The sequence below is a fragment of the Bos indicus genome, chromosome 25, assembly GCF_029378745.1.
Source record: "Bos indicus isolate NIAB-ARS_2022 breed Sahiwal x Tharparkar chromosome 25, NIAB-ARS_B.indTharparkar_mat_pri_1.0, whole genome shotgun sequence".
In the NCBI taxonomy this organism is placed as follows: domain Eukaryota; kingdom Metazoa; phylum Chordata; class Mammalia; order Artiodactyla; family Bovidae; genus Bos; species Bos indicus.
In genome coordinates, this window is record NC_091784.1 from 27875879 (window position 1) to 27900414 (window position 24536).

Sequence of the window (24536 nt, forward strand, 5' to 3'; positions counted from 1 at the left end):
ATTTCTGGCTGTGCTGGGTCTTCACTGCTGCACAGGCTTTTCTCTAGTTGTGGAGAATGAGGGCTGCTCTTCGGTGCAGTGCACAGGCTTCTCTTGTGGTGATGCGTGGGCTCAGTAGTGTGGCCTCCCGACTTAGTTGCCCCAAGGCATGTGAGATCTTCTCCAACAAAGGATTGAGCCATCAGGGAAGCCCAATCATTCTCCTTTTTAAAAATTAAGATTTTTTTCCCTTCCTTCCCTCCCTCTTCCTTCCTTTCTTTCTTGCCACGCTGCTTGTGGGCTCTTAGTTCCCCGACCAGGGATGGAGTCCAAGCCGATGGCTGTGAACTCACCAAGTTCTAACCACTGGACTGTCAGGAAATTCCCCAAGACTTTATTTTTTAGAACAATTTTAAGTTGACAGCATTGAGGGGAAGTTACAGAGATTTCCTATATAGCCCACCCCTCATCTTTAACATCTCTCATGGGAGTGGTACATTTGTTATCATTGATGGACCTACACTGATGCATTACTATCATCCAAAGTCCATAGATTACATTATGGCTCACTCTTGGTGTTGTCCATTTTATAGTTTTGGACTAATGTATAATGACATGTATCCACCATTATGGACTTCCCTTGCGGCTCAGTGGTAAAGAACCCACTTGCTGATGCAGGAGACATGGGCTCAATCCCTGAGTCGGGAAGATCCCTGAAGAAAGAAATGGCAACCCACTCCAGTATTCTTGCCTGGAAAATCTCATGGATAGAGGAGCCTGGTGGGCTATAGTCCATAGGGTGGTGAAAGAGTTGGACATGACTTTGCGAGTTAACAACCGCCACCACCATTACAGTATCATACAAAAATCCTCTGTGCTCCAATTCGTCCCATCTCCTCACCCTCAGTCTCTAACAACCACTGATCTTTTGACTGTCTCCATAGTGTTGCCTTTTCCAGAACGTTATATAGTTGGAACTACACGGCATGTAGTCTTTTCATAGCTTGATAGCTCACTTCCTTTTAGTACCCATTGTCTGAATGTACCACAGCTTATTTATCCACTCATCTATTGAAGGACATTTTGGTTGCTTCCAAGTTCTGGCAATTATAAATAAAACTGCTATAAACATCCATGTGCAGTTTTTGTGTTGACATAGGTTTTCAACTCCTTTGGGTGTTTAAAGTGATCCTTTGGGCGGTTACTGGTTCATATGGTAAGAGTATGTTTACATTTGTAGAAAAGAAAGAAAGTGAAGTCGCTCCCATGGACTATAGTCTACCAGGCTTCTCTGTCCATGGGATTTTCCAGGCAAGAGTACTGGAGTGGGTTGCCATTTCCTTCTCCAGGGGATCTTCCTGACCCAGGGATTGAACTCAGGTCTCCTGTATTGCAGGCAGACGCTTTACCCTCTGAGCCCCACCAGGGAAGCCCAAAGAAACCATCAAATTGTCTTCTACAGTGGCTGTACCATTTCACATCCCAGCAATGCATAAGAGTTCCCACTGCTCCATATTCTCATCAGTATTTTGTGTTGTCAATGTTCTAGATCTGGTGCATTCTAATAGATATCTAGTGGAATCTCACTGTTGTTTTAATTTGCATTTCCCTGATGACATATGATGTGGAGCATCACTTCATACACTTATTTGTAATCTGTATATCTTTTTTGGAGAGGTGTTTTTCTTTGACCCAGAAAGATCGTTGACTCATTTTTTTTAATTGAGTTGTTTTCTTATTTTCGAGTTTTAAGAGTTTTTTGTATATTTTGAATAACAGTCCTTTATTAGATGGGTCCTTTGCAAATATCTCCCCTCTCTCTGTGGTTTATGTTCTCATTCGCTTGACATTGTCTTCCCAGAGCAGTTTTTTCATTTCAATGATACCAAGTTTATCATTTATTTCCTTCATGGATCCTACTTTTGCTGTTGCATCTAAAAAGTCAACAGTGCCACATACAAAGTCATCTGGCTTTTCTCCTATGTTATCTTCTAGGAGTTTTATGATTTTGTGCTTTATATTTAAGTGTGTGATCCATTTTGAGTTAATTTTTGTGAACTGCATAGGAACTGTGTCTAAATTCTTTTTTGCATGTGGATGTCCAGTTGTTTCAGCACCATTTGTTGAAAAGACTATCTTTGTTCTATAGAATTGCTTTTGCTCTGTTGTCAAAGATCAGTAGACTGTATTTATGTGGGTCTATTTCTCGGCTCTCTATTCTGTTCCACTGGCCTGTCCATTCTCTTGCCAGTACTACATTGTCTTGATTGCTGTGGCTTTATAATGAGGTTTGAAGTCTGGTAGTGTCAGTCTTCTAACATTGTTCTTAATACTGTTTTGCCTTTTGACTCTCCATACAAACTTTAGATTCAGCTTGCTGATATGCACACAACTTGCTGAGATTTTGATTGGGACTGCATTGAATCTATAGTTCAAGTTGGGCAGAACTGACATCTTGACAATATTAAGTCTTGAAACATTTACTTTTTATTCAACCAAAATCTCATTTGTCTAACAGAACAAAAACCTCTTCATCACAGGGTTGTTTGAAATATTTTTCAGATTAATTATCTAGAGACTATGAACCCTGTGACAACGTCCCTGCTCTCAAGGAGTTCATCTTTAAGTGGGAACAGGGCAGACAATACACAAGCATACAAACACATTAATAATTTCAGGTAAGGCTTGTGAAAAAGGCATGTGATAAAGAGTGACTGGCAGTGAAAAACCTACTTAATTTCAGGGAATTTCTCTAAGGAGGCAACATTTGGACTAAGGCCTTCATGAAAAGGGAGAGCTGGCCATGAGAAAGATGTCTAAATTTTTATTTACCTTTATTATTATTATCATCATTACTTTTTGGTTGAGCCACATGGTTTGTGGGATATTGGTTCCCCGACTAGGGATTGAACTTGCACCCATGGCAGTGAAAGCACTGCGTTTTAACCGGTGGATCGTCACGGAATTCCGAGAAAAGGTTTTAGACAGAGGGAACAACGGAGGTGAAGGCTCTGAAAACAGAAGTGATGGATGTTTTGGAGAAGAGCATGGTGGCTATAGTACAGTGAAGGAGAGGTATATGAGGTTAAAAAAAAATAGAAGGGATCATATCCTGTAGGGTTACTTTATTGAAAAAGAAAGTAAAAAATACATGTTGTGAGATATATACAATGTACAATTTTTAAAATAATTTTATTTTTGGCTGTGCTGGGTCTTCCTTGCTATGCAGGCTTTTCTCTAGTTGTGGTGAGTGGGGGATACTCTGTAGTTGTGGTGTACAGGCTTCTCAGTGCAGTGGCTCTCAGGCATGTGCATTCAGAATTGTGGCGCCCAGGATCTAGAGCACAGGCTCAATACTTGTGGCCCTTGGACTTTGTTGCTCCACGGTATGTGGGATCTTCCTGGATCAGCGATTTAACCCATGTCTCCTGCGCTGGCAGGTGGATTCTTTACCACTGAACCACCAGGGAAGTCCTACAATTTTTTTTTTTTTTTAGATACATCTTTTAAGATTTATTTATTTTTGGCTGTGCTGGGTCTTCGCTGCTGCGTGAGAGCTCTCTCCAGGAAGGGGGCTACTCTCTAGCGGTGGTGCTCAGGCTTCTCATTGTGTGGTTTCTCTTGTTACTTTGGGCTTCAGTAGCTGTGGTTCATGGGCTCTAGAGAACTGTCTCAGTAGCTGTGGTTCATGGGGTCTAGAGCACTGGCTCAATAGTTGTGGTGCACGGGTTTAGTTGCAAGTATACAATTTTTACATGGACATTTCAGTGAAGGTTTACATCTGTATTCACTCATGGATGTGAACTTATCTAGATCGAGATATAAAACAGGAGTCAGCAAACATTTTTGGTAAGGTGCCAGACAGAAAATAGTTTAGGCTTTGGAGGCCTATGGTCTCTGGTGCAACTGCTTAGCTCCACTATTACAGGAAGGCAGCCCTAGTTGCTATGTAATGAACAGGCATGGTCTGATTCCCACAAATCTTAGTTACAGACACTGAAATTTGAATTACATGTAATTTTAACATATCACAAAATATTTTCCTTCTTTTTTCTTCAACCATTTGAAAATATAAAAGCCTTTCCTAGGACTTCCCTCGTGGTCTGGTAGTTAAAAATCCATCTGCCAATGCAGGGAACATGGGTTCAATCCCTGGTCCAGAGAGATCCCATACGCTGTGGAGCAACTAAGCCTATGCACCACAACTACCGGGCCTGTGCTCTAGGGCCTGGGAGCCACAACTACTGAGCAACTACTGAAGCCCAAGAACCTAGAGCCCGTGCTCTGCAACCAGAGAAGCCTCCACAATAAGAAGCCCACAAAGTGCAATGAAAAGTAGCCCCTGCTCGCCACAACTAGAGAAAGCCTTCACAGCAATGGAGACCCAGTGCAGACAAAAATAAAAATATTTAAGAAAACACTTAGCTTGTCAGCTGTACAAAAAACAGGTGGTGTGCAGGACCTGTTCTTTGGGCCATAGTTTACCAAACTCTGACACATTTCTAATGTCCCCTTTGTGCATCTTTCCAGTTAAAACCCTTCTCCCCCACTGGTTATTGTTCTGATTTTTGTTAATTTTTGCTGCTCTTAAACTTTATATAATCTGAATCACATGTATTTATTCTTCAACTCCACATAATGTCTGTCCTATGGGAATGTTAAGCCATGATACATAATTTTCATGTAAGAGGATTAAGATGCCGTTTGGGGATTTTAAGTGTGAGAGCATCATGATCTGATACATATGAAAAGGTCACTCTGGTTGCTGTGCGGAGAACAGAGTAAAGGAAAACAGGAGTGGAACTGGGAGGCCCAGTCAGGAATAATCCAAGCCAAGAGATGATGGTGGCTGGACCACAGTTACAGTCATGGAAATGGAAGACAAATTTTAGACTAGAGCTCACATAACCACTATTAGGTTTTTTTAATTTTAAAATAAGGTGTGATTACTAACACATTTCCTGAATGATCTTTCTGAGATGGGCATTGAGAATTGTCATGTATACACTGGGGCCCTACCTTCAAGGGGTTAACAACAGTTTTGGGGGTGGGGAGCATAGACTGTGAATCCAGATACAATTTAATCAGTGTTTTAAGAAGCCCAGGAGGCTGTGGGAACCAGGAGGGGTATAAAACCAGCCTGAGGGTGGTCAAGAGAGATCACCTGGGGGTTGTGGCCTTTGAGCTAAATTCTGAAGGAAAAGTCTTGAAAACGGATTAAAAAAAATTATATGGCAAGGGTAAGAAATCTGAGACTCTTGGAAGCTCAGTGCAGTTCTATGATGGTGTCTCAGAGAATATGTAATCTTGGCTGAGAAAAAAACACTTTGAACTGGGTCTAAATAGATGGGCATTTATCTACATTTTCAATCGATCCATCCTGTACGCTTCTGTGTGCCCTAAGGCTCCAGCAAAGAACAGAGGTAGCACACTGACAGCCTGAATCTGATGTATTTTGGCCTACATTCCTGTAGGGCGACCACAGCAACAGTGGTTTGAACAGTGGTTATTACTTTTGGACAGAGCATATGGTCTCCTGTTCCTGGCATTCCTCATTTGCTCTTTGCTTTTACATTACCTTCTTGGCCCTTCTAGGTTTTTGTTTTCAACTCATCGTCTTTACTGTAAGAAAAACAGTACTTTAAATCATTTACACAGAGAGAATCATCAACTCTTCGAGTAGAATGGGGAAGAGCTAAACTGAGTGAATGAAGAGAAGTTGAATGAGAGCTTTACCCTGGATTTCTAACCTGGCTCCTAGGGTAGGCTTTAGGTGGTAAATTTTGTGAGTGTATCCTTGTGACTTAGGCTGGTTGGCTATGAATCTGGTGAGGATATCAGATTCTCAAAGAGGGTATTTAACCTAGAAAGTTGGCAAACAGTATAAATGCTTAGGAGTTATTGGGAATACTGTCATAAAGAAGGCTGAGCGCCGAAGAATTGATACTTTTGAATTGTGGTGCCGGAGAAGACTCTTGAGAGTCCCTAGGACTGCAAGGATATAAAACCAGTCAATTCTAAAGGAAATCAATACTGAATGTTCATTAGAAGAACTGATGCTGAAGCTCCAATACTTTGGCCACCTGATGCCAAGAGCCAACTCATTAGAAAAGACCCTGATGCTGGGAAAGATTGAGGGAAGGGGGATAAGGGGGAAGACAGAGGATGAGATGGTTGATTAACATCACTGACTCAATGAACATGAGTCTGAGCAAACTCTGGGAAATAGCGAAGGGCGAGGAAACTGGGCGACCTGCAGTCCATGGGGTGGTACTGAGTCGGTCACAACTTAAGAGACTAAACAACAACCCTTGTGTAAGATGAAGCAGGTCTACATAAGTGGACTGCCATATGAATCCAGAGACCCATGCTCCACGGCTAACTAGCTAAAAGTACCTGAGAAATTGCTTTAGCACTCTGGGTGATCTATTAAAGTGGGGCGGACTCAACCGAGTTGGCAGCCGCAATGCAGCTCCAGCGGCAGGTTCCGTAGTGGATAAAAACGCTTCGTAGCGGGCAAGCGCTGTCTCTGCGCGGACTACATCTCCCAGCCGGCCTTGCGCTTCGGGCAGCGCCCTACGCTAGCACGCGAGCTTCCTCGCTCCCCCAACCTCCAGTTACTGTTTCTCGCGAGAAGACGGGCCGCGCCGGCGGTAGCGATAGTGAGCTGTGGTGGTGGCGGTGGTGTTGGTGGTGGCGGCCGAGACGGCGGCGGCCATTTTGGTGAGGCCTCGGAAGCGGCGGCGGCGGTTCGCTGCGAGTAGCGTCTTCCACTTTTCCCACCGCCCGCCTGCATCACTGTGCCGCGAGAGGAAGCAGTGGAAGCAAGGCGGTGGTAGTAGCCGCGGGCCCCAGGGGAATTTAAAGGCCGCGAAGGCGGCGGCCAAGAGGGGGCCCTCCCCCCTCCTCGGCGGGAGGGGGGGTGGTGCGCACGCCCCCGAGGACGCAGGTAAGGAGAGGGAGACAAGATGGCGGACGCCTCACAGTTTCCCCCCTCCCCTGACGGGTGATTGCGCGCGCATCTTTCCGCCACCGCCTTCCCTCCCACCTTCCCGGGATGCTGCGCGCGCACCTTCGGCCGGGGCCCCGGGGCCGGTGCGCGAGGCTGTCGGCGCGCGCCCATAGAGACAGGCTCAGGGGGGCCAGGCTGGCCGGCGCTGGGCCCGGGCGCGTCTCCTCTCCCCTCCCGCCGGTCTGCGCACGCGTACCTGAGCGAGCGAGCGAGCCCTGAGAGGACGGACCCAGGTGCGCTCCTGCCCGCCCACCAACCCCAGCCCCCTCTCAGGGGCGCGCGGGAAGAGGAAGGGGGGCGTGGGGCGAGTAGTCGGGGCGCGCGCCCACCATATCCAGTCAGGAGCTGGGACCTGGCGGCACTAGCTCTCCCTTATCTCAGCCTTTCGCGGTCTGGTGGTGGTGGGGGGTTGCTCCCTGACCGGCAGGGATGAAAGACTGCCTAGCCTTGCGACCCTTGTGTGCGTGGGTTTGGGTTCTGGCGGGAGCCCCCGGGCGGTGCGCGCAGCCGGCTCTCTCCGCCTCCAGGCGCGCACGCGCGGGCCCCTCCCCCAGTCGCTCACGTTGGGTGGGGTGGGAGTCTAGGAGGGGGCGGGGCCATCTTAGGGCTAGTGGCAAGTTGGGGCAGAGGTCAGGGGTCACGCTGGGTCAGGCTGTTGGGACGCTTTGGGAGACGGTAATGAAGCCGGGGGTCGAGAGTTCACACTTCTTGATTCTGGTTGTTAGCGCGATTCCAGTGACTTGTGGAACAGGGAGTGAATCAAAGGCTGCGCCGTGGTTAAGGAATTTCCTTAAACACTGGGGAAACACTTCCGGGCCTTTTGTGGGTTTACCCTACCTATTTCCGGAGTATGGTTCTTTGCTTTTAGGCCTTCCTCACCTCTGAGTGCTACTCTAAGGTAGCTCTAGTTCTGGTGTTTGAGGAAGTGTCTTATGGGGCAGGTGTAGGAGTCGAAGTGCTCCCCTGAGGAAGGGTGGATTCTCCTGTGTTCAGCCCTCACTGGAAAGGAGAGCAGGCTGCCAGGCAGCCAGCACCTTTTCAGCTTCTGGATGTGACAGCTTTTTTGGCTTTGTTAATTTCAGCGGTTGGAGCCTTTTACCCTTCAGCTTTTTAAACTTGTTGTCGAGGCTTCACTTGCCAGCTTCTCCTCCCCAGCCAGAATCTCATATCCCTAGGAAATTCTGTTTTCACAGCACATGGTTTGTTTTTAATTTTTGGAAATGTGATCTTTTTCTATTGTAATTCTCTTCAGCCTTTGAACTGACTTGGGTTTATTAAAAAAAACTTCAAAAGTTGGTGTAAAGAAGGCTTTTATGGGTGTTGGTAGATGTGAATTAGTTCCTCACTGCTGTTTTCCTCCCTGTTTCAGGCGTGATTCCCCTCAGTACGGCGGCACCGTGGAAGTGCAGACTTTCACAGGGGGTGTGGTCTCAGCTCACACAGGTGAGGACTCAAATACTGCTTCATATACTGATGCTAATGGAGAGATGTTTAAGATAGTGATTGTGGTGCAACACAGTACTGGGTCTATGGATAGAGATCTGAATCACAGCCTGCCTCCACCAGGGAGAGTAGCACATTCTTTGGTTTTGACATCAGACTGTCTTAGTCTGTTCTCCTCCTCCTACTTCTTTACTGTGTCACCTTGTGCAAGTTATTTGGTCTGTTTGCCTTCTGATTTCCTAACTTATAAAAGAAATACTAGAATGTAAGCTCCATGTAGGTCAGCCATCTTTTCTGCATAGTTCTTTTTTTCAGCATGTAGAAGGAACTAAATAAACATTTATCATGGCTTGAAAAGTATCTGGTTTATAAGGAAGATGTGAGAATTATAGAACACATCAAGTAAGTACTAAGAATTTGACACATAATAGGTGCTCAAGAAACTTAAGCTGTAATCACTGTTCAGTTATCTTTATTTGTTAGTGTTATTCTTGGGTTTTAAAAAGGTTCTTTAATCTTTCTAAATCACTTTCTACTGTTTTTACCCTACTTTAGGTGCTGCAGAGGCCGGTGGACCTGAGCGGAGGCTGGGACGCCCTAGTGGGCCCCGGGCCCTGGAAGGCGGGTCCCGGTGGCCGGTGGCCCAGAATGAGGCCAGTTCCCAGCATGCCCTGCAGCCGGACGCCAGCCCCTCGGCCAGCAGCAGTGGTGACAACGACCCAGTCGTTCTTCAGGCATCCAAAGAGGAGCCTGGGAGTGGGACCATGCAGAGCTGCCCCTCCCCTGCTCACCCTCAGCTCCCAATCTTGCAAACACAGGTTCGAAAGTGGGGTAGATTCCTTCTCTGCTGCTGCTTTGGGCTGCTGGCTTTGAGGCAGAAGGAATGTGGCAGGTTTTAGCCATGTTTCCGTGATCCTAGCTAGCTAGGTAGCTGAGTTTGGAGAGTTTTTGATACTCAGGTGGGCTGTCAAGCCTGTTGGATACACATATTCTACTTTACATTAGTGTTACGTTGATCTCTAAGAGCATGGAAACTCCTTATTATCTTCAAAAGTTTGAATTAGGCCAGGTTGGAAATGAGTTTTGTGACAAAATGCTTTCAAGACTGTATGCTTTGAGAATAGCTCAGTTGCTTTTGGAACTGAAAGGAGGTAAGCTTTATAGATGGGGTATATTGATTTTCTTCTTATATTGAGGGAATGTTGGAGATTGGGGAAAAAAATCATGACTTTTAAAACTGGACAGACCTAGGTTTCTATACAGTAGACTTTTGATGGTTATGGGTTTGATATTTGTAATTTGCCTGGGAAATTCTGTGACATAATGTCTTTCATAATTCAGTCGAGGTAGGAATTTGAATGGCATACTGTGAAGCTTGTGTGCTAGAATTTCATGAGTTCCCTCACTACCCGCAATTAAGTCGGACTTTGTTCTCTACTTACTATAGTTTGTGCAGTACCTTGTAATAGGTAGATGTTTGAGAACAGTGACCAACCCTCCTTTTCCTCTCCCACCTCTCCAGTAAAGGAAACTTTAACAAGACTAGTGATGAACATACAGAGGTTTGGGTGATTTGGGGCTTTTTTGTCGCCTTTTAAATTTGGTGGTAGCTCAGATTTATTTGCATTGATGAATCTGCCATACTTGCTGTGAAATGGAGGGAAAAATAGGGAGTTGTTTATTTGAGCGGCAACCCACTCCAGTGTTCTTGCCTGGAGAATCCCAGGGATGGGGGAGCCTGGTGGGCTGCCGTCTATGGGGTCGCACAGAGTCGGATACGACTGAAGCGACTTAGCAGCAGCAGTAGCATGGAGGTTCTGAAAAAATCATTAAGATTTGAAGTCATGTGCTATCTTAGTATTTTTGAATTGGGGAATTATGTAAATGTCAGGCTATAATTCCTCTTGCATGATAAGTGTTTACTGGAAACTTTGCCTTACCATTTTGAATACCTTATTAAAACTATCCCAAATGCTGTGTTTATAAAAATGAGGTTGATGCCCTACTCCAGAGTTTTTTCATGGGAAGATAGAATGAAGTAATGTACTAAAAACCCCTTAGGGCATTCATTTTATCTCTCACTTCTGTCTTTTCTAGATGGTGTCGGACGGCATGACAGGCAGCAATCCTGTGTCCCCTGCCTCATCCAGTTCCCCAGCCTCTAGTGGGGCAGGCGGCATCTCCCCCCAGCATATAGCTCAAGATTCCTCTTTGGATGGACCTCCAGGGCCCCCAGATGGTGCCACAGTGCCCTTGGAGGGGCTTAGCTTACCCCAGCCTACTGACCTGGCTAACAGGGGCCCAAAGTGGGAGAAGAGCCATGCTGAAATTGCAGAGCAGGCCAAGCATGTACGTATTGGAAAGGCCCGTGAAGCTTCTTGGGCGTCTTCTTCCCGGAATTCCTGTGTCCCATGAGTACCTAACACTTCTTTCCTTGTCTTTGATTTAGAATATATGCTCTGCTTTGACTTACATGATTTTGAGCAAGTTGCTTGAACTCTGAGCCTCTTTTTCTTTTCTGTAAAATAAGGATGGTGTAATAGTTAATGGGCTACTTAAAAGTTTAAGTTGGCACTTCCCTGGTGGTCCAGTGGTTAAGACTCCAAGCTTCCAGTGCAGGGGGTGATCCTTGGTCAGGGAACTTAGTTCCCATATGCTGCATAGCCAAATGAAAAAAAAAAAAAAAAAAGACTCCACACTCCCAGTGTGGGGGGCCAAGTTTGATCCCTGCTCAGGGAACTAGGTCCCACATACCATAACTAAAGATCCTGCATGTGTTAACTGAGACCCAGTACAGCCAAGTAAATAAAAGTAATAAAATTTTTTTTTTTTTAATTTTAAAAAAAGGAGTTAAGTTAAAGGAAAAAATAGACATGAAAGTGCTTTGTAAGCTAAAAAAAAATTCAGTTGGTTTCTAAAATTTACTAGTTTCCACTTTATGTTTGTCTCCTGTAGTCTCTGTTATACTTAGCAGAGGTAAATATGATCTTTAGGCCAGCAATATCAGCCTTATTACCTGGGAACTTACTAGAAATGCAAATTCTTCACACCTCTTTTCTTCCTACCCATTTAAAACTCTAGGCATGGGGTCCAGTACTCTTAAAAGCAGTACAGATGATTCTGATGCATGCTCAGCTTTAAGAGCTGTTAGTCTAATATCCACGTCTTTCTTGGTATTTCTTTGGTGACCATCAGGCCATTTAATTCCCTGTCTCATCAATGGCTGTTAGTCCCTTTGCTTTAACTTTTGTCAGGAGAGGACAAAAATAATGAGGGCAGTTGTCCTAACTCACTTCTATTAAATAAAAATTTCAAGTGCTTTCATTTTTCTTAGGAGATATAATCAATGTAGAAAGTATCATAATTTTGTTACACTAATCACTGTTAATCTTTTTTGTGTATAATTTTGCAGTAATCTCTACAAAATAAAATGTTTTTAAAAAACAGAATTACATCAATTGGACTTTTAGTATCTATTTATAAGTATGGTTACTCTTGTGTAAGAATTTGCCAGCCATGGAAATCCCTTGTAGCTAGAGTTTGCTGTCCCCAGTTCTCTGTGAAGCTCCCCTGGGGTTTTGTTTTCTCAAGTCTTGCCTATATTCATAAAGTGTGAATTAACGGAAAGAGCATGAAATCTGGTGTTTGGAGTCGTTGGACCTATTTTTAATTCTCAGTCCTTATCACTTCCTGTGTAGTCTCAAGTAAATCACTTCATCTTTCTGAAAGTTTTTTTAGTTACCTGAAGAGCATATAACATCAACTCTTGGAGCTGGTATTGATAATGTTGACTTAAGGCAAGCATATAATACTCAGTCCAGTCAGTGCCTATATGTAGTCATAGCCCAAGGATTCAGCCACGGTCATGAGATGAAGTATATGTCCAGTAACTTAATTGATCTAACTCTCCCTTGTTAGGAGGCTGAGATTGAGACTCGAATTGCTGAGCTGCGGAAGGAGGGTTTCTGGTCACTGAAGAGGCTCCCTAAAGTGCCTGAACCTCCCCGCCCCAAGGGCCACTGGGACTATTTGTGTGAGGAGATGCAGTGGCTCTCTGCTGACTTTGCTCAGGAGCGCCGTTGGAAACGGGGTGTTGCCCGTAAGGTATGTCTTCAACTGGGCCTACTCCCTTCCATTTTTGTTTCAGGGTTGCTTTTCCTTGATGGTTGGAAGGGAACCAAACATAATAGTGTAGGGTGCTTACAAATGCCTCTAGTCTCAAGAGGCAAGCTATGACTCCACTGGATTCTTGGCTTTGATTTTTCTCTTTGCTCTTGACTTGGGGAGAGCCCAAGGGTCTGGCCTTGGAGTGTTTTCACTTCATTTTCACAGGTGGTGCGAATGGTGATCCGGCACCACGAGGAGCAGCGGCAGAAAGAGGAACGGGCCCGGAGGGAGGAGCAGGCCAAACTGCGCCGAATCGCCTCTGCCATGGCCAAGGATGTTAGGCAGTTTTGGAGCAATGTGGAGAAGGTAGGCAGCAGAGACTGGGAAAGGGAAATGCTTTGGGTTTAATGGGTGGGTAGCATGGTAACAGGAATGATCAGAAATTCTCCTTGAGAGAGTAAATAAATATGATTTCCTGCAATGCTAATGACATTTCTGTTGTGTGTTGGACCTTTCAAGCATTGAGTGCTATGAGAGAATTACAGTGGAAAAATACGGGCCCTGCCTTTGGTGATTGTTAGTAGGACTTTTTGACTTCTCTAGGCCATCTGTCCTTTGCAGGGCATTCAGCATGCTTTTTCTAAAACCTGCCTGTGCCGTTTAACTGCTTAAGTAACATTTAAGTTCTCATTAATTGAATTGCTCCCATATATCAACATTAAGTTGTAATTGTTTCTTAAGTATTATCTGGCTTCTGTCTATAGTTTCATTTTTGTATCTTTCCAGTTCCTTTCCTTTCCACTTCAAACATTGTTTTGTATATCTATGGCCATTTACACATGCTTTTTCTGCTGCTAGGAATGCCTTTCTCCTCATTTTCACTCAGGGAACACCTACTTAATGTTTATGATTCAGCTCCGGATACATTTGTAAATCTTTCCCCATTGCCTGAGAGTAAAGTAGCTCTTCTCTCTCCTGTACTTCCTTTCTGCTTTCCTTGGAAGCATCCTTAAGGTCGTTTAGCTCTTCCCTCCTGAAAAGCCCGGGCCTAGCATACAGGAGGCTTCTCTAAATGTTGAGTAATAGTACAGAGTAAAAGGTTATTTTGGTGATCCCTCCATTTCCTGTTTGTGGCAGGTGGTACAATTCAAGCAACAGTCCCGGCTTGAGGAAAAGAGGAAAAAAGCCCTGGACCTGCACCTGGACTTCATCGTGGGGCAAACTGAGAAGTACTCAGACCTTCTGTCGCAGAGCCTCAACCAGCCGCTAGCCTCCAGCAAGGCTGGTTCTTCCCCTTGCCTTGGCTCTTCCTCAGCTGCCTCTAGTCCTCCACCCCCAGGTTCCCGGATGGATGATGAAGGTGTGTGTCCTCTTTAGCTCTGTTACTCTTCCTCATGTACCCTTTCCAGAGCTGAAAACCCACCCTGTGGCTTGCAGGGCCCCGTGGACTTTGTGACCTTGTTCTCCTGCTATAGATGGGGACTTCCAACCCCAAGAGGAGGAGGAAGAGGATGATGAGGAGACGATTGAGGTTGAGGAACAGCAGGAAGGCAATGATGCAGAGACCCAGAGGCGTGAGATTGAGCTACTTCGTCGTGAGGGTGAACTGCCACTGGAAGAGCTGCTCCGTTCCCTCCCCCCTCAGCTGCTAGGAGGGCCTTCCAGCCCCTCAGGAACTCCCTCATCTCATGAGAGTGACACCCGAGATGGTCCTGAAGAAGGGGGTGAAGAAGAACCCTCTCAGGTGTTGAAGGTATGGCAGAAGGGGATAGAAGGTGGATTCAGAGTAGGCGCAGAGGGAGAGCCTCAAAAGGACTGAGTTCTTCTGGTCTGTAAGGTTCATTGTGGTTTTCAGGAGTTCTCCCTGGTCTGAGCAATTGCGCTCTCATTTGAGGATGGATGGGAAAGAATCTGGGTTTGGGCAAGTTACAGCCTGAGATGGGCATATTTCTGATGTGTGGAAGAATATACTGCACTCTTTGGATTGCTGTGTGACCTTGAAAAAATAACATACCTTGGCCCTTGTCACTTCTATGAAATGTCGCTAATACTCATTTGCTGGTTTGGACCTGGGATGGTAACCTTGAAGTCTCTTCTGGACCTAAGCTCTGTTTTTCCATGTGTCTGAGTGCACGGGGTTGTTGTTGGGGGCTGTATTTCTTTTCTAGCACTTTCACAGGTCCTCCCCCAGATCGTGGGGCCAGGATTTGGTAGCTGGTGCTAAAATTGAAAACCCTTGCTGATATCTTTGCCCTGGGACTGTGTCAGTGGCAACTGTCAATCGATGGGACAGAGAGTATTCTGACATCTTACTCAGTGTTGGGTCTTTCCCTTGCTGCTCTAACCATAGGCTTTCTCCTTTCTTATCCTCTGCCATTCAGGTAAAACCCCCACCCTCAGTCACACAGCGCAACAAACAGCCTTGGCATCCAGATGAGGATGATGAAGAGTTTACTGCCAATGAGGATGAAGGTCAGACCTGTTCTCAGTCCTGTTGCTTCTTACCCCTTGAATCATCTGAACCTGACGTTTCAGGCTTTTTCACCTCTTCTACTTGGACTGTATGACCTGAACTTCTGTCCCACTTGGTCTTGTTTCATTCTCTTGCCTAGCGGAGGATGAAGAGGATACCATAGCAGCTGAAGAGCAGTTGGAAGGGGAGGTGGATCATGCCATGGAGCTGAGCGAGTTGGCTCGAGAAGGTGACACCAGATGTTTTACTGAGTATCCACTTGGTCTTTCTGTGCAGAATGCCAGAGATAAAGAGATGAATAAGACACTTTATCCCTCCTGGAGGAACTCCAGATCTAATGACAGATTTATAAGTGAATAGCTATAAATAGAAAATTATGACTGGTTATGGTGGAAATTTGAACATAGTGATGTGAGAGCAAGTGAAGGGAAGAACTGTGGGAATATGATAGTGGCCTTGTTTAACCTGAACCTTAAAGGGGAGATTCATTAGATTGATACCATCCTTGCCAATGAAGGCAGTGCCATCCATGGTTCTGGCCCGTGTTAAGGGGCTTAGCTGAAAGTAGCTGGTGCTGAAAGTAAACTCTTTGCCTCCCCTCTGACCTGGGCCTAGCAGTGTCTGCAGAGCCTTAGGTAAAATGAACTAGCGCCACTCAGACCTCCTGTTTTTCCCCATGAAGCACCTAAAGGCTTACCATTCACTTCTCTTTCAGGTGAGCTGTCTATGGAGGAGTTACTGCAGCGGTATGCAGGAGCCTATGCGTCTGATGCCTCTGCCCCAGGTTCTGGGAGTAGTGAAGAGGAAGATGAGGATGAAGTTGAGGCTAACAGCTCTGACTGTGAACCAGAGGGGGCCACAGAAGCTGAAGAGGCTCCTCAGGAGGATAGTAGCAGTCAATCAGGTGAATGTGTGGTCATGAGGGACGAGCTGGGAAGGGCAGGTACTGGAGGAGCAGCTATGATGAACACTAAGCCTTGGTCTTGTGCTTTAGACTCTGCTGAGGAACAGAGTGAGGATGAGGATGAGGAACATTCGGAAGAGGAAGAAACAAGTGAGAGCTCGGAATCAGAGGAATCCGAGTCTGAGGAATCTGAGGAGTCCCAATCACAGAGCCAAGCAGATGAGGAAGAGGAGGAAGATGATGACTTTGGGGTGGAGTACTTGCTTGCCCGGGATGAAGAGCAGAGTGAGGCAGATGGGGGCAGTGGACCTCCCACCCCAGGGCCCACCACCACTCGAGGCCCTAAGAAAGAAATTACTGACATCGCCGCAGCAGCTGAAAGTCTCCAGCCCAAGGGTTATACCTTGGCCACTACCCAGGTATATCCAGGCCCAAGCTTCTGCTTTCTCAAATCTTCACTTTCTTGTTTCTCAGTGACAGATGCTTCAGTTCCGTTGAGATACCTCTCTTCCTCCCTACCAGGTGAAGACACCCATCCCCTTGCTCCTGCGGGGCCAGCTCCGAGAGTACCAACACATTGGGCTGGACTGGCTGGTTACTATGTATGAGAAGAAGCTTAATGGCATTCTTGCTGATGAGATGGGGTTAGGCAAGACCATCCAGACCATTTCCCTGCTTGCCCACTTGGCCTGTGAGAAAGGTAATTAGGCAGGGCCCTTCTCCTTGGGTCTTCCTGGCCAGTTTCCTGAGAAGCTTGTTTAATGACTTCAGCTGCAGCACCATGAAACCCTCTTGCTGCTAAGTAGCTTTATTGAATCTAATCAGTAATTGTATAGAGAGGTCAGTGTGGGCACTGGGATTCTTTTTTATTTTCTCCTTCAATTTTGATTTAGTTGATTTACAATTTTGCATTAGTTTCAGATGTATAGCACAGTGATTTGGTTATACATATATACATAATTGTTTTTCAGATGCTTTTCCTTTTGGGTTATTGTAAGACATTGAATGTAATTCCCTATGCTATATAGTAAATCCTTTTAATATGTTTTACTTGTAGTAGTGCATATCTGTTAATCCCATATTCTTAATTTATCCCTCCTCCTCTTTCCCTTTTGGTAACCATAATTTTGTTTTTTGTGTCTGAGTCTGTTTCTGTTTTGTGAGTTGGGTTTATTTATATTATGGTGCTGTGATTCTTAGGAAGGGACACTGGGACAGAATGTTCACAGTTTATATGTGAGAACCAGAGCTCCAAAGTTTGTATTTCTTAACCATCTTTCATCATTTAAAAAATTCCTTTGCCCCGAATTTCTTCACATCTTTATTTTTTAATGAGGTGTAATTAACATAACATTATATTAGTTTCAGGTGTGCAACATAATGATTCAATATGTGTATACAGTGTAAAATGACAATTATAGTAAGACTAGTTAACACCCATCATCATACATAGTTATAAAACATTTTGGTTTTTCTTGTGATGAGCACTTTTAAGATCTAGTCTCTTGGCAGTACAGTATTATTAACTGCAGTCACTGTGCTGTACATCTTTTAATTCTTTTGCTAAACAGGTAACTGGGGTCCCCATTTGATCATTGTCCCCACCAGCGTGATGTTGAACTGGGAGATGGAGCTGAAACGTTGGTGCCCCAGCTTTAAAATCCTTACTTACTATGGAGCCCAGAAAGAGAGGAAGCTCAAGCGGCAGGTTTGCTCCCCCATGTGATCACTCCCATCCACTGTTGATGCCTCCTATACTTTTAGGTCCTTTCCTCCAATGAATTTCTTTTCCTTCCTTTTCTGTTGCCCTATTCTGCTCCTGGGACTTTTCTCCTAACCTGATTGCTGTCCCTTGAAGACCTTAGGATGTCTTCTTTTTGTTCGTTCTTTTCACCCTACTTTCTGCTACTTTCTCTTGGTACTGCAGGGCTGGACCAAGCCCAATGCCTTCCATGTGTGTATCACATCCTACAAGCTGGTGCTGCAGGACCACCAGGCCTTCCGCCGCAAGAACTGGCGCTATCTTATATTGGATGAGGCTCAGAACATCAAGAACTTCAAGTCACAGCGCTGGCAGTCACTGCTCAACTTCAACAGGTGAAGATGGAGATGTCCAGGATTTGTGGGAGAGTAAACTTGTCCTGAACCCACTCCAGTGTTCTTGCCTAGAGAATCCCAGGGACGGGGGAGCCTGGTGGGCTGCCATTTATGGGGTCGCACAGAGTCAGACGTGACTGAAGCGACTTAGCAGCAGCAGCAGACTTCAGCAGCAGTCCTGAAGGGTGGGATGCTTGGAAGGTGGACACTTGGAGGATGTTTTGCTGACCACCCTCCTTCTCATTCCATTTTCCTCTTTGCAGCCAGAGACGCCTGCTCCTGACAGGAACACCCTTGCAAAACAGCCTCATGGAACTGTGGTCCTTGATGCACTTTTTGATGCCCCATGTCTTCCAGTCTCATCGCGAGTTCAAAGAATGGTTCTCTAACCCCCTAACTGGCATGATTGAGGGTAGCCAAGAATACAATGAAGGTCTAGTCAAGCGTCTTCACAAGGTAGGGTCTATACCAGTTTGTTGAGGGCATGGGGAATAACGAACTAAAGTTCACAGCCAGAAAACCCTTAGGGAGAGGGAAGGCAGTACTGGGCTGAATATACTCAGTTGTCAGGCTGCAGTGTTCCAGTGTCTAACCCATGGCCAGATTGAGTGACTTCATCTTAGCCATCATTCTGCTTTTTTTTTTTTTTAATGGTAGCATTTCTCTTTTTATTCCTTGAGTAGAGTAATGCTGAACAGTTTCTGGCTTGGATTTCTCTTTACATGACTTACCACAACTTCATATTTTTGTTGTGTTCCCTTTTTCCTTTTTGGTCTTTTCTGGCTCTTCTCCCTTTGTCCAATGTCCAGCTTTTAAATAACATTTCTCAGCATTCTGATCTTCATACTTTTTTTTTGTCTCTCAATTTACCTATCTCCTTTGCATACTCATAATTCCTTGACTGTCTAGACCACTCAACCTATATTTAAATTTCTAATGACATTTTTAATTGAAAGTTCCTCTTTTTTAAAATTTGTATTTTTGTTATCTGCCCCCAACCCCTTTGATGATCCCCGTCTCATGGACATTTTTGTACAGAAAACAATAAATGTTTCCATCTCAGCTTGGTGCCATTAGTCTGATATTTTTGGAGTGCAAGAGGGATTTCCCTTTCTCTTTGGCCCCCAGGGCTCACCACCCTGCCCCTCGCCTGGGTAGCTCTTGCCACCCTGCCTGAAAGTTCCTCTTGAACTCACTCTGTTATAAGCCAAATATCTTAAGCTTTATAGCCTGTTATTTCTATTCCATTTTGGTCAGTCATGTCATTATTTTGGTAAATCAAACAAAAAACCATTAAGTTTTTCCTAAACTATACCTCCTCCTTTTTAAAATCTTGCAATATTTCAAAAATTATTCCTGTTTTGAATTATAATTGATATACAGCACTGTATAAGCTTAAGCTGTACAACGTAATGATTTGACATATATACATCATGAAATGGTTACCACACTAGGTTTAGTGACACTATCACTCTTCACTTCTTTTCATCTCTCTCTGAACTTCTTCCATGTCAACTTGATGACTAAATCCTAGTCAGATTTTACCTCCTGAGATCTCAGATTTGCCTTTTGTTTTCTGTGCTTCTGTCAGTGTCACATTTATTCTCAGCTTCTCGGCTGAATTTACTTTCATAATCTTATGAATTTACAGTTACTCCTTTAGGAACGTAGTTTGACTCATCCCTTCTGTGTAGTTAGTTGCTCTGTCCTCGGTGCTTCGTTTGTCACGTGTGTTGTGATTATCATCTTTATGTTTGTTTCTTTCATTATAGTAAATTCCTTGAGAGGAGGGCTTACATCTGACTCATCTTTGTGTGGTTGGTTCCTGCTTGCTGCATGGCTGCATGGGTGTTTACTAACGGGCTAAGCCAGGGCTCTTGCTGGTCATCAGGCCAAGACCCAGGGAGAGGGTTCAGCTGGGACACAGTGCCCGCTCTTCTCCTGTCAGCCTCCTGCTTATTTACTTTTAGGTTTTGCGGCCTTTTTTGCTGCGCCGAGTTAAGGTAGATGTTGAGAAGCAGATGCCTAAAAAGTATGAGCATGTTATCCGCTGCCGGCTCTCCAAGCGCCAGCGCTGTCTTTATGATGACTTCATGGCCCAGACCACGTAAGGCAGGACTGAGGGTGGGCCTGGGACCCCAGACTGGAGCAGGAGTGACTGCTAAGGTGCCCTGTTTATTTCTCCTTTCTCTCAGAACTAAGGAGACGCTAGCCACAGGCCACTTCATGAGCGTCATCAACATTCTGATGCAGCTGCGAAAAGTCTGCAATCATCCAAACCTATTTGATCCTCGACCTGTTACCTCCCCCTTCATCACTCCAGGCATCTGTTTCAGCACCGCCTCTCTGGTGCTAAGGGCCACTGATGTGCACCCTCTCCAGGTGAGCAGTTGTCCCCAAGATTATCGCCCTAACCCAACCCTGCACCTCTTTTCTTTAGGCTGGAGTCTGACCTTTAGCATCCTTACTTCCCCTGTCACCTCAGCACTGTTCCAGCTTAATTGTTTTCTAATAACGGTGTCACTTTGGGCAAGGTAACTATTAACTTGTAACCCTGAGTTTGCTTGCCCTTCAAAATAGGGGTTGTAAGGCCTATTCTGCAGTATGTGTGAGAGAATTGTGTTAGTATTTTTTAGAAGTACTTTGCATAATAATTAATACTTAAATATTACTTTGTTTTCATGCTCCTTCCCTCTTTTTGGCCACTTCCCCCCAAAAATTTTGTTTTCATTACAGTAGAACACACATAAAAAGTTTTGCCATTTTAACCTTTTCTAAGCATATGGTACAATTTCATTAATACATTCATAGAGTTATATAGCCATCGCTATCATCCATCTTCAGAACTGTCTTCATCTTCCTAAACTGAAACTCCATATTCATTAAATTATAACTCCTCATTCTTCCTCTAGTCCCAGCACCTGGCAGTCACCATTCTACTTTCTGTCTCTATAAATTTACTATTCTAGTATTTCATGTTTCGTGGAATCATAAAGTATTTGTCTTTTTGTTGCTGGCATATTTCACTTAGTAGAATGTTTTCAAGCATGTGTTAGAATTTCCTTCCTTTTTAAAGTTGGCTAATATTCTTTTGTACATGTTTTTGTGTATATGTGTATGTTCACATTTATGCACGTTGTTATTTTGTTGTGTTGTAGGACTTTGTGTGTTCTGGATGTTAGGCTCTTATCAGACACATGATTTGCAAATACTGTAATTTTGGTCCCATTCTATAGCTTGCCATTTCACTCTGTTAATAGTGTCCTTTGGTGCAGTCCAGTTTATCAGGTCTTTGCTTTTGCTGTCTGGTATGTTATCCAAGAAGTAGTTGCCAAGTTTCCAAATCTTTGATCCTTTGACACTGTGTTTTTGTATTCCTTCTTATGTCAGCGGATAGACATGGGTCGGTTTGACCTCATTGGCCTGGAGGGTCGTGTCTCTAGATATGAGGCTGACACATTTCTACCCCAATACCGCCTTTCCCGTCGGGTTCTTCTAGAAGTGGCTACTGCTCCTGACCCCCCACCCCGGCCCAAGCCAGTCAAGATGAAAGTCAACAGGTACTAAGGCTGAAGAATAAGGGATGGGTTCCTAAAAAAAAGTAGCTACAGCTGGCTGGGTGGGTTGGGGTGGAAAGTTGGAGGCTAGGCTCGACTGTTTATATGGGTGGATGAAAAATGGGGGAGAGAATAACTAGAAGATGGTCCTGGGAGAGGCCCTTGTGTTTGTCACTGATCGTTTCCCCCCCCTCCCTCTGCTTGGTGCCTTTTGTTTATCGGATTTCTTTCTCTTTTTCTCCTTTGGGTCTTACCTTTCCCTTTTTTGCTTTTATAATCTGCCGATTTCTCTGCCTCATCTTCCTTATTTATTTTTTTTCCTATTCCTTACTCTCCCTCCTCCCCTACCCATCCCCTTGTTTTTTCCTCATAGGATGCTGCAGCCAGTGCCCAAGCAAGAAGGCCGGACAGTGGTGGTTGTGAACAGTCCACGGACCCCGCTGGGCCCTGTCCCAGTCCGACCCCCTCCAGGCCCTGAACTCTCAGCCCAGCCCACCCCTGGCCCAACGCCCCCAGTGCTGCCAGCACCACTGATGGTGTCAGCCTCGCCTTCCGGGCCCCCACTTATTCCAGCATCCCGGCCTCCTGGCCCTGTTCTTTTGCCCCCACTGCAGCCAAACAGTGGGCCTCTCCCCCAGGGTGAGTTGCAAGGGAGCCAGGATGCTGGGGGTACTTCAGGCAGATTGTTCGGATTGGGGGAGAAGTAATGAAATTTAGTGTTTGAGGAGCTGGGTTGGAGAGAGGGGTGTGGTGTTTGATGGGCTACGAAGGATTATGTATGGAGGCTTCTAGGAGCAGGCTAAAGCTTAATTGGTCAAGTTATATCTGACAGGCATTTGCTTTGTGTTTACAGTGTTACCATCCCCTCTGGGGGTCTTAAGTGGGACCTCACGGCCTCCCACACCAACCCTGTCCTTGAAGCCAGCCCCACCTGCCCCTGTTCGCCTGAGCCCTGCCCCACCACCAGGCTCCTCCAACCTGTTGAAGCCGCTTACAGTGCCCCCAGGCTATGCCTTCCCGAATGCTGCTGCCACCACCACCTCCACCAGCACGGTCACTGCTCCCACTACGGCAGTGCCAGCTCCTGCTTCTGCGCCACAGCGCCTCATCCTGTCTCCCGACATGCAAGCTCGCCTGCCCTGTAAGTCCCCAGGGCTCTGTGAGGGTAAAGGACTTGAGCTGGCAGGAAGGCCTGTCTGTGTGCCATGGAGCAAGAGAAGAAAAGCTGGGGGCCAGGCGTGTGTCAGATTCTAGGTAGCTAACATATATTAGGTATCTTGCCAGGCACTGATAATTCATAATCAAGTAAGAGCCCTGAAGTAGTTCACAGTCTCTAGTTGGGGAGGTGACCCAAAGATGAGTAAATAGTGATCAGTCTAATAGTAGATAATTATTTGGGGTAAAAGGGCAGCACAGTGGGCAGGTGTGTGTGTGTGAGTGATGAGCTCAGGATGGTGGAAGGCTGTTAGAGGATGTAAAGGAGATTTCAGATTAAACAAGCAGGATTGGAAGGAGTAGCATGTCAAAAGCTCAGGGCTGTAGGTGGAGGCTGAGGTTCTTAGAACATGGTATATTGAGTGGGGGATGGGTTGGAGAAACTGGAGACTTGCACCTCATGGAGGTGTGTGAAATGACATTGAGCAGAGTGAGCCCCACGTACATTAAGCCTCTTCTTTATTTGTAGCAGGTGAAGTGGTCAGCATCGGGCAGTTGGCCTCACTAACACAACGTCCAGTGGCTAGTACAGGGGGAAGCAAACCTCTCACCTTCCAAATCCAGGGCAACAAGCTGACTTTGACTGGTGCCCAGGTGCGCCAGCTTGCTGTGGGGCAGCCCCGCCCGCTGCAAAGTAGGTAAAACCCACCCCCTGTCCTGCCTTTTTCTTCCTCTTCTTTGTCCCTTTGTTTTTGTGGCTCTTTCCAGATGTCAGCCTTTATGTTTTTTCCCCCTAGCTTTTGGTGGGTGTGGCCAAGGGGAATGGTTGAAGGGTTCTTTAGATCAAGATAGGTATGAGGTTATTCTGGAGAAGTTACTCCCTTTCTGTTCTTTCTCTCTTCTCTTGCCCCTGCCTCTGCCCTCCTCCGGCTGATAGCTGCTTCTTTCTCTCTCTCTCTCTTCCCTTAACCCAGGGAATGTGGTGCACCTGGTGTCAGCAGGGGGGCAGCACCACCTCATCAGCCAGCCTGCCCATGTGGCCCTCATCCAGGCCGTGGCCCCGACCCCTGGCCCCACCCCTGTCTCTGTGCTGCCTTCTTCGACCCCCAGCACCACCCCTGCCCCCACTGGCCTCAGCCTTCCGCTTGCTGCTAACCAGGGTGAGGCTTCTGGCCTTCCTACTTACTTAGCCCTTGCTGGCCTTGGTCCTTCCAGGCATGCCCTGGGCTACTGTCTGTCTAGCCTTCCCCAGTGTTGTTGTCCCTCGCCAGTAACTCTGATATCTGTCTGCTACCCTCTCCTGCCCTTGGACTTCTTCCATCCTTTGGGTTTCTTGTTTCTTTTCTACCTTCCCCTCAATGTAGCTTCCTCTTGCAGTGCCACCAACCATGGTGAATAATACAGGCGTGGTGAAGATTGTAGTGAGACAGGCCCCTCGGGATGGACTGACTCCTGTTCCTCCGTTGGCCCCAGCACCCCGACCTCCAAGCTCTGGGCTTCCAGCTGTGTTGACTCCACGCCCCACACTGCCCCCTGGCCGTCTACCCACACCTAGTCTGGGTACTGCCCGGGCTCCCATACCCACATCCACTCTCGTGAGGCCACTTCTCAAGCTGGTCCACAGTCCTTCGCCTGAAGTCAGTGGTGAGTCAAGGTGGCTGATGCCAGAAATTTTTGCTGGGAATGGAGATAGGGTGGCCCAGAGGGTATCCAAGTCACAGTAGATGCTTTCATTATCAGTATACTGGTTTGCAGTGGCCCCCGCTGAGCCCTTGTCTGATTCTAAGATACATTGGTTAGAATCTGGAA

General features: G+C 45.9%; 1 protein-coding gene and 1 non-coding gene across 2 annotated transcripts in view; both read left to right on the forward strand.

The window, feature by feature from the left end:
* The first annotated feature begins 2899 nt into the window (after window positions 1-2899).
* Window positions 2900-24536, forward strand: part of SRCAP (Snf2 related CREBBP activator protein) — a 34357-nt gene continuing 12720 nt past the window's right edge. The window contains exons 1-25 of the mRNA XM_070779251.1: window positions 2900-2981; window positions 6531-6702; window positions 8361-8434; window positions 8990-9252; window positions 10532-10783; window positions 12353-12538; window positions 12767-12907; window positions 13679-13901; window positions 14017-14294; window positions 14923-15013; window positions 15154-15243; window positions 15730-15918; window positions 16009-16337; window positions 16441-16618; window positions 17490-17626; window positions 17846-18015; window positions 18279-18471; window positions 19986-20122; window positions 20211-20397; window positions 21406-21575; window positions 21946-22211; window positions 22426-22713; window positions 23257-23421; window positions 23702-23887; window positions 24105-24371. Coding sequence (XP_070635352.1) covers window positions 2900-2981; window positions 6531-6702; window positions 8361-8434; window positions 8990-9252; window positions 10532-10783; window positions 12353-12538; window positions 12767-12907; window positions 13679-13901; window positions 14017-14294; window positions 14923-15013; window positions 15154-15243; window positions 15730-15918; window positions 16009-16337; window positions 16441-16618; window positions 17490-17626; window positions 17846-18015; window positions 18279-18471; window positions 19986-20122; window positions 20211-20397; window positions 21406-21575; window positions 21946-22211; window positions 22426-22713; window positions 23257-23421; window positions 23702-23887; window positions 24105-24371 — 4714 coding nt within the window. The remainder of the gene's footprint in view (window positions 2982-6530; window positions 6703-8360; window positions 8435-8989; window positions 9253-10531; window positions 10784-12352; window positions 12539-12766; window positions 12908-13678; window positions 13902-14016; window positions 14295-14922; window positions 15014-15153; window positions 15244-15729; window positions 15919-16008; window positions 16338-16440; window positions 16619-17489; window positions 17627-17845; window positions 18016-18278; window positions 18472-19985; window positions 20123-20210; window positions 20398-21405; window positions 21576-21945; window positions 22212-22425; window positions 22714-23256; window positions 23422-23701; window positions 23888-24104; window positions 24372-24536) is intronic.
* Window positions 14706-14836, forward strand: LOC139179811 (small nucleolar RNA SNORA30/SNORA37 family). The gene has a single exon (XR_011564173.1). It is a non-coding gene; the product is annotated as a small nucleolar RNA SNORA30/SNORA37 family (small nucleolar RNA).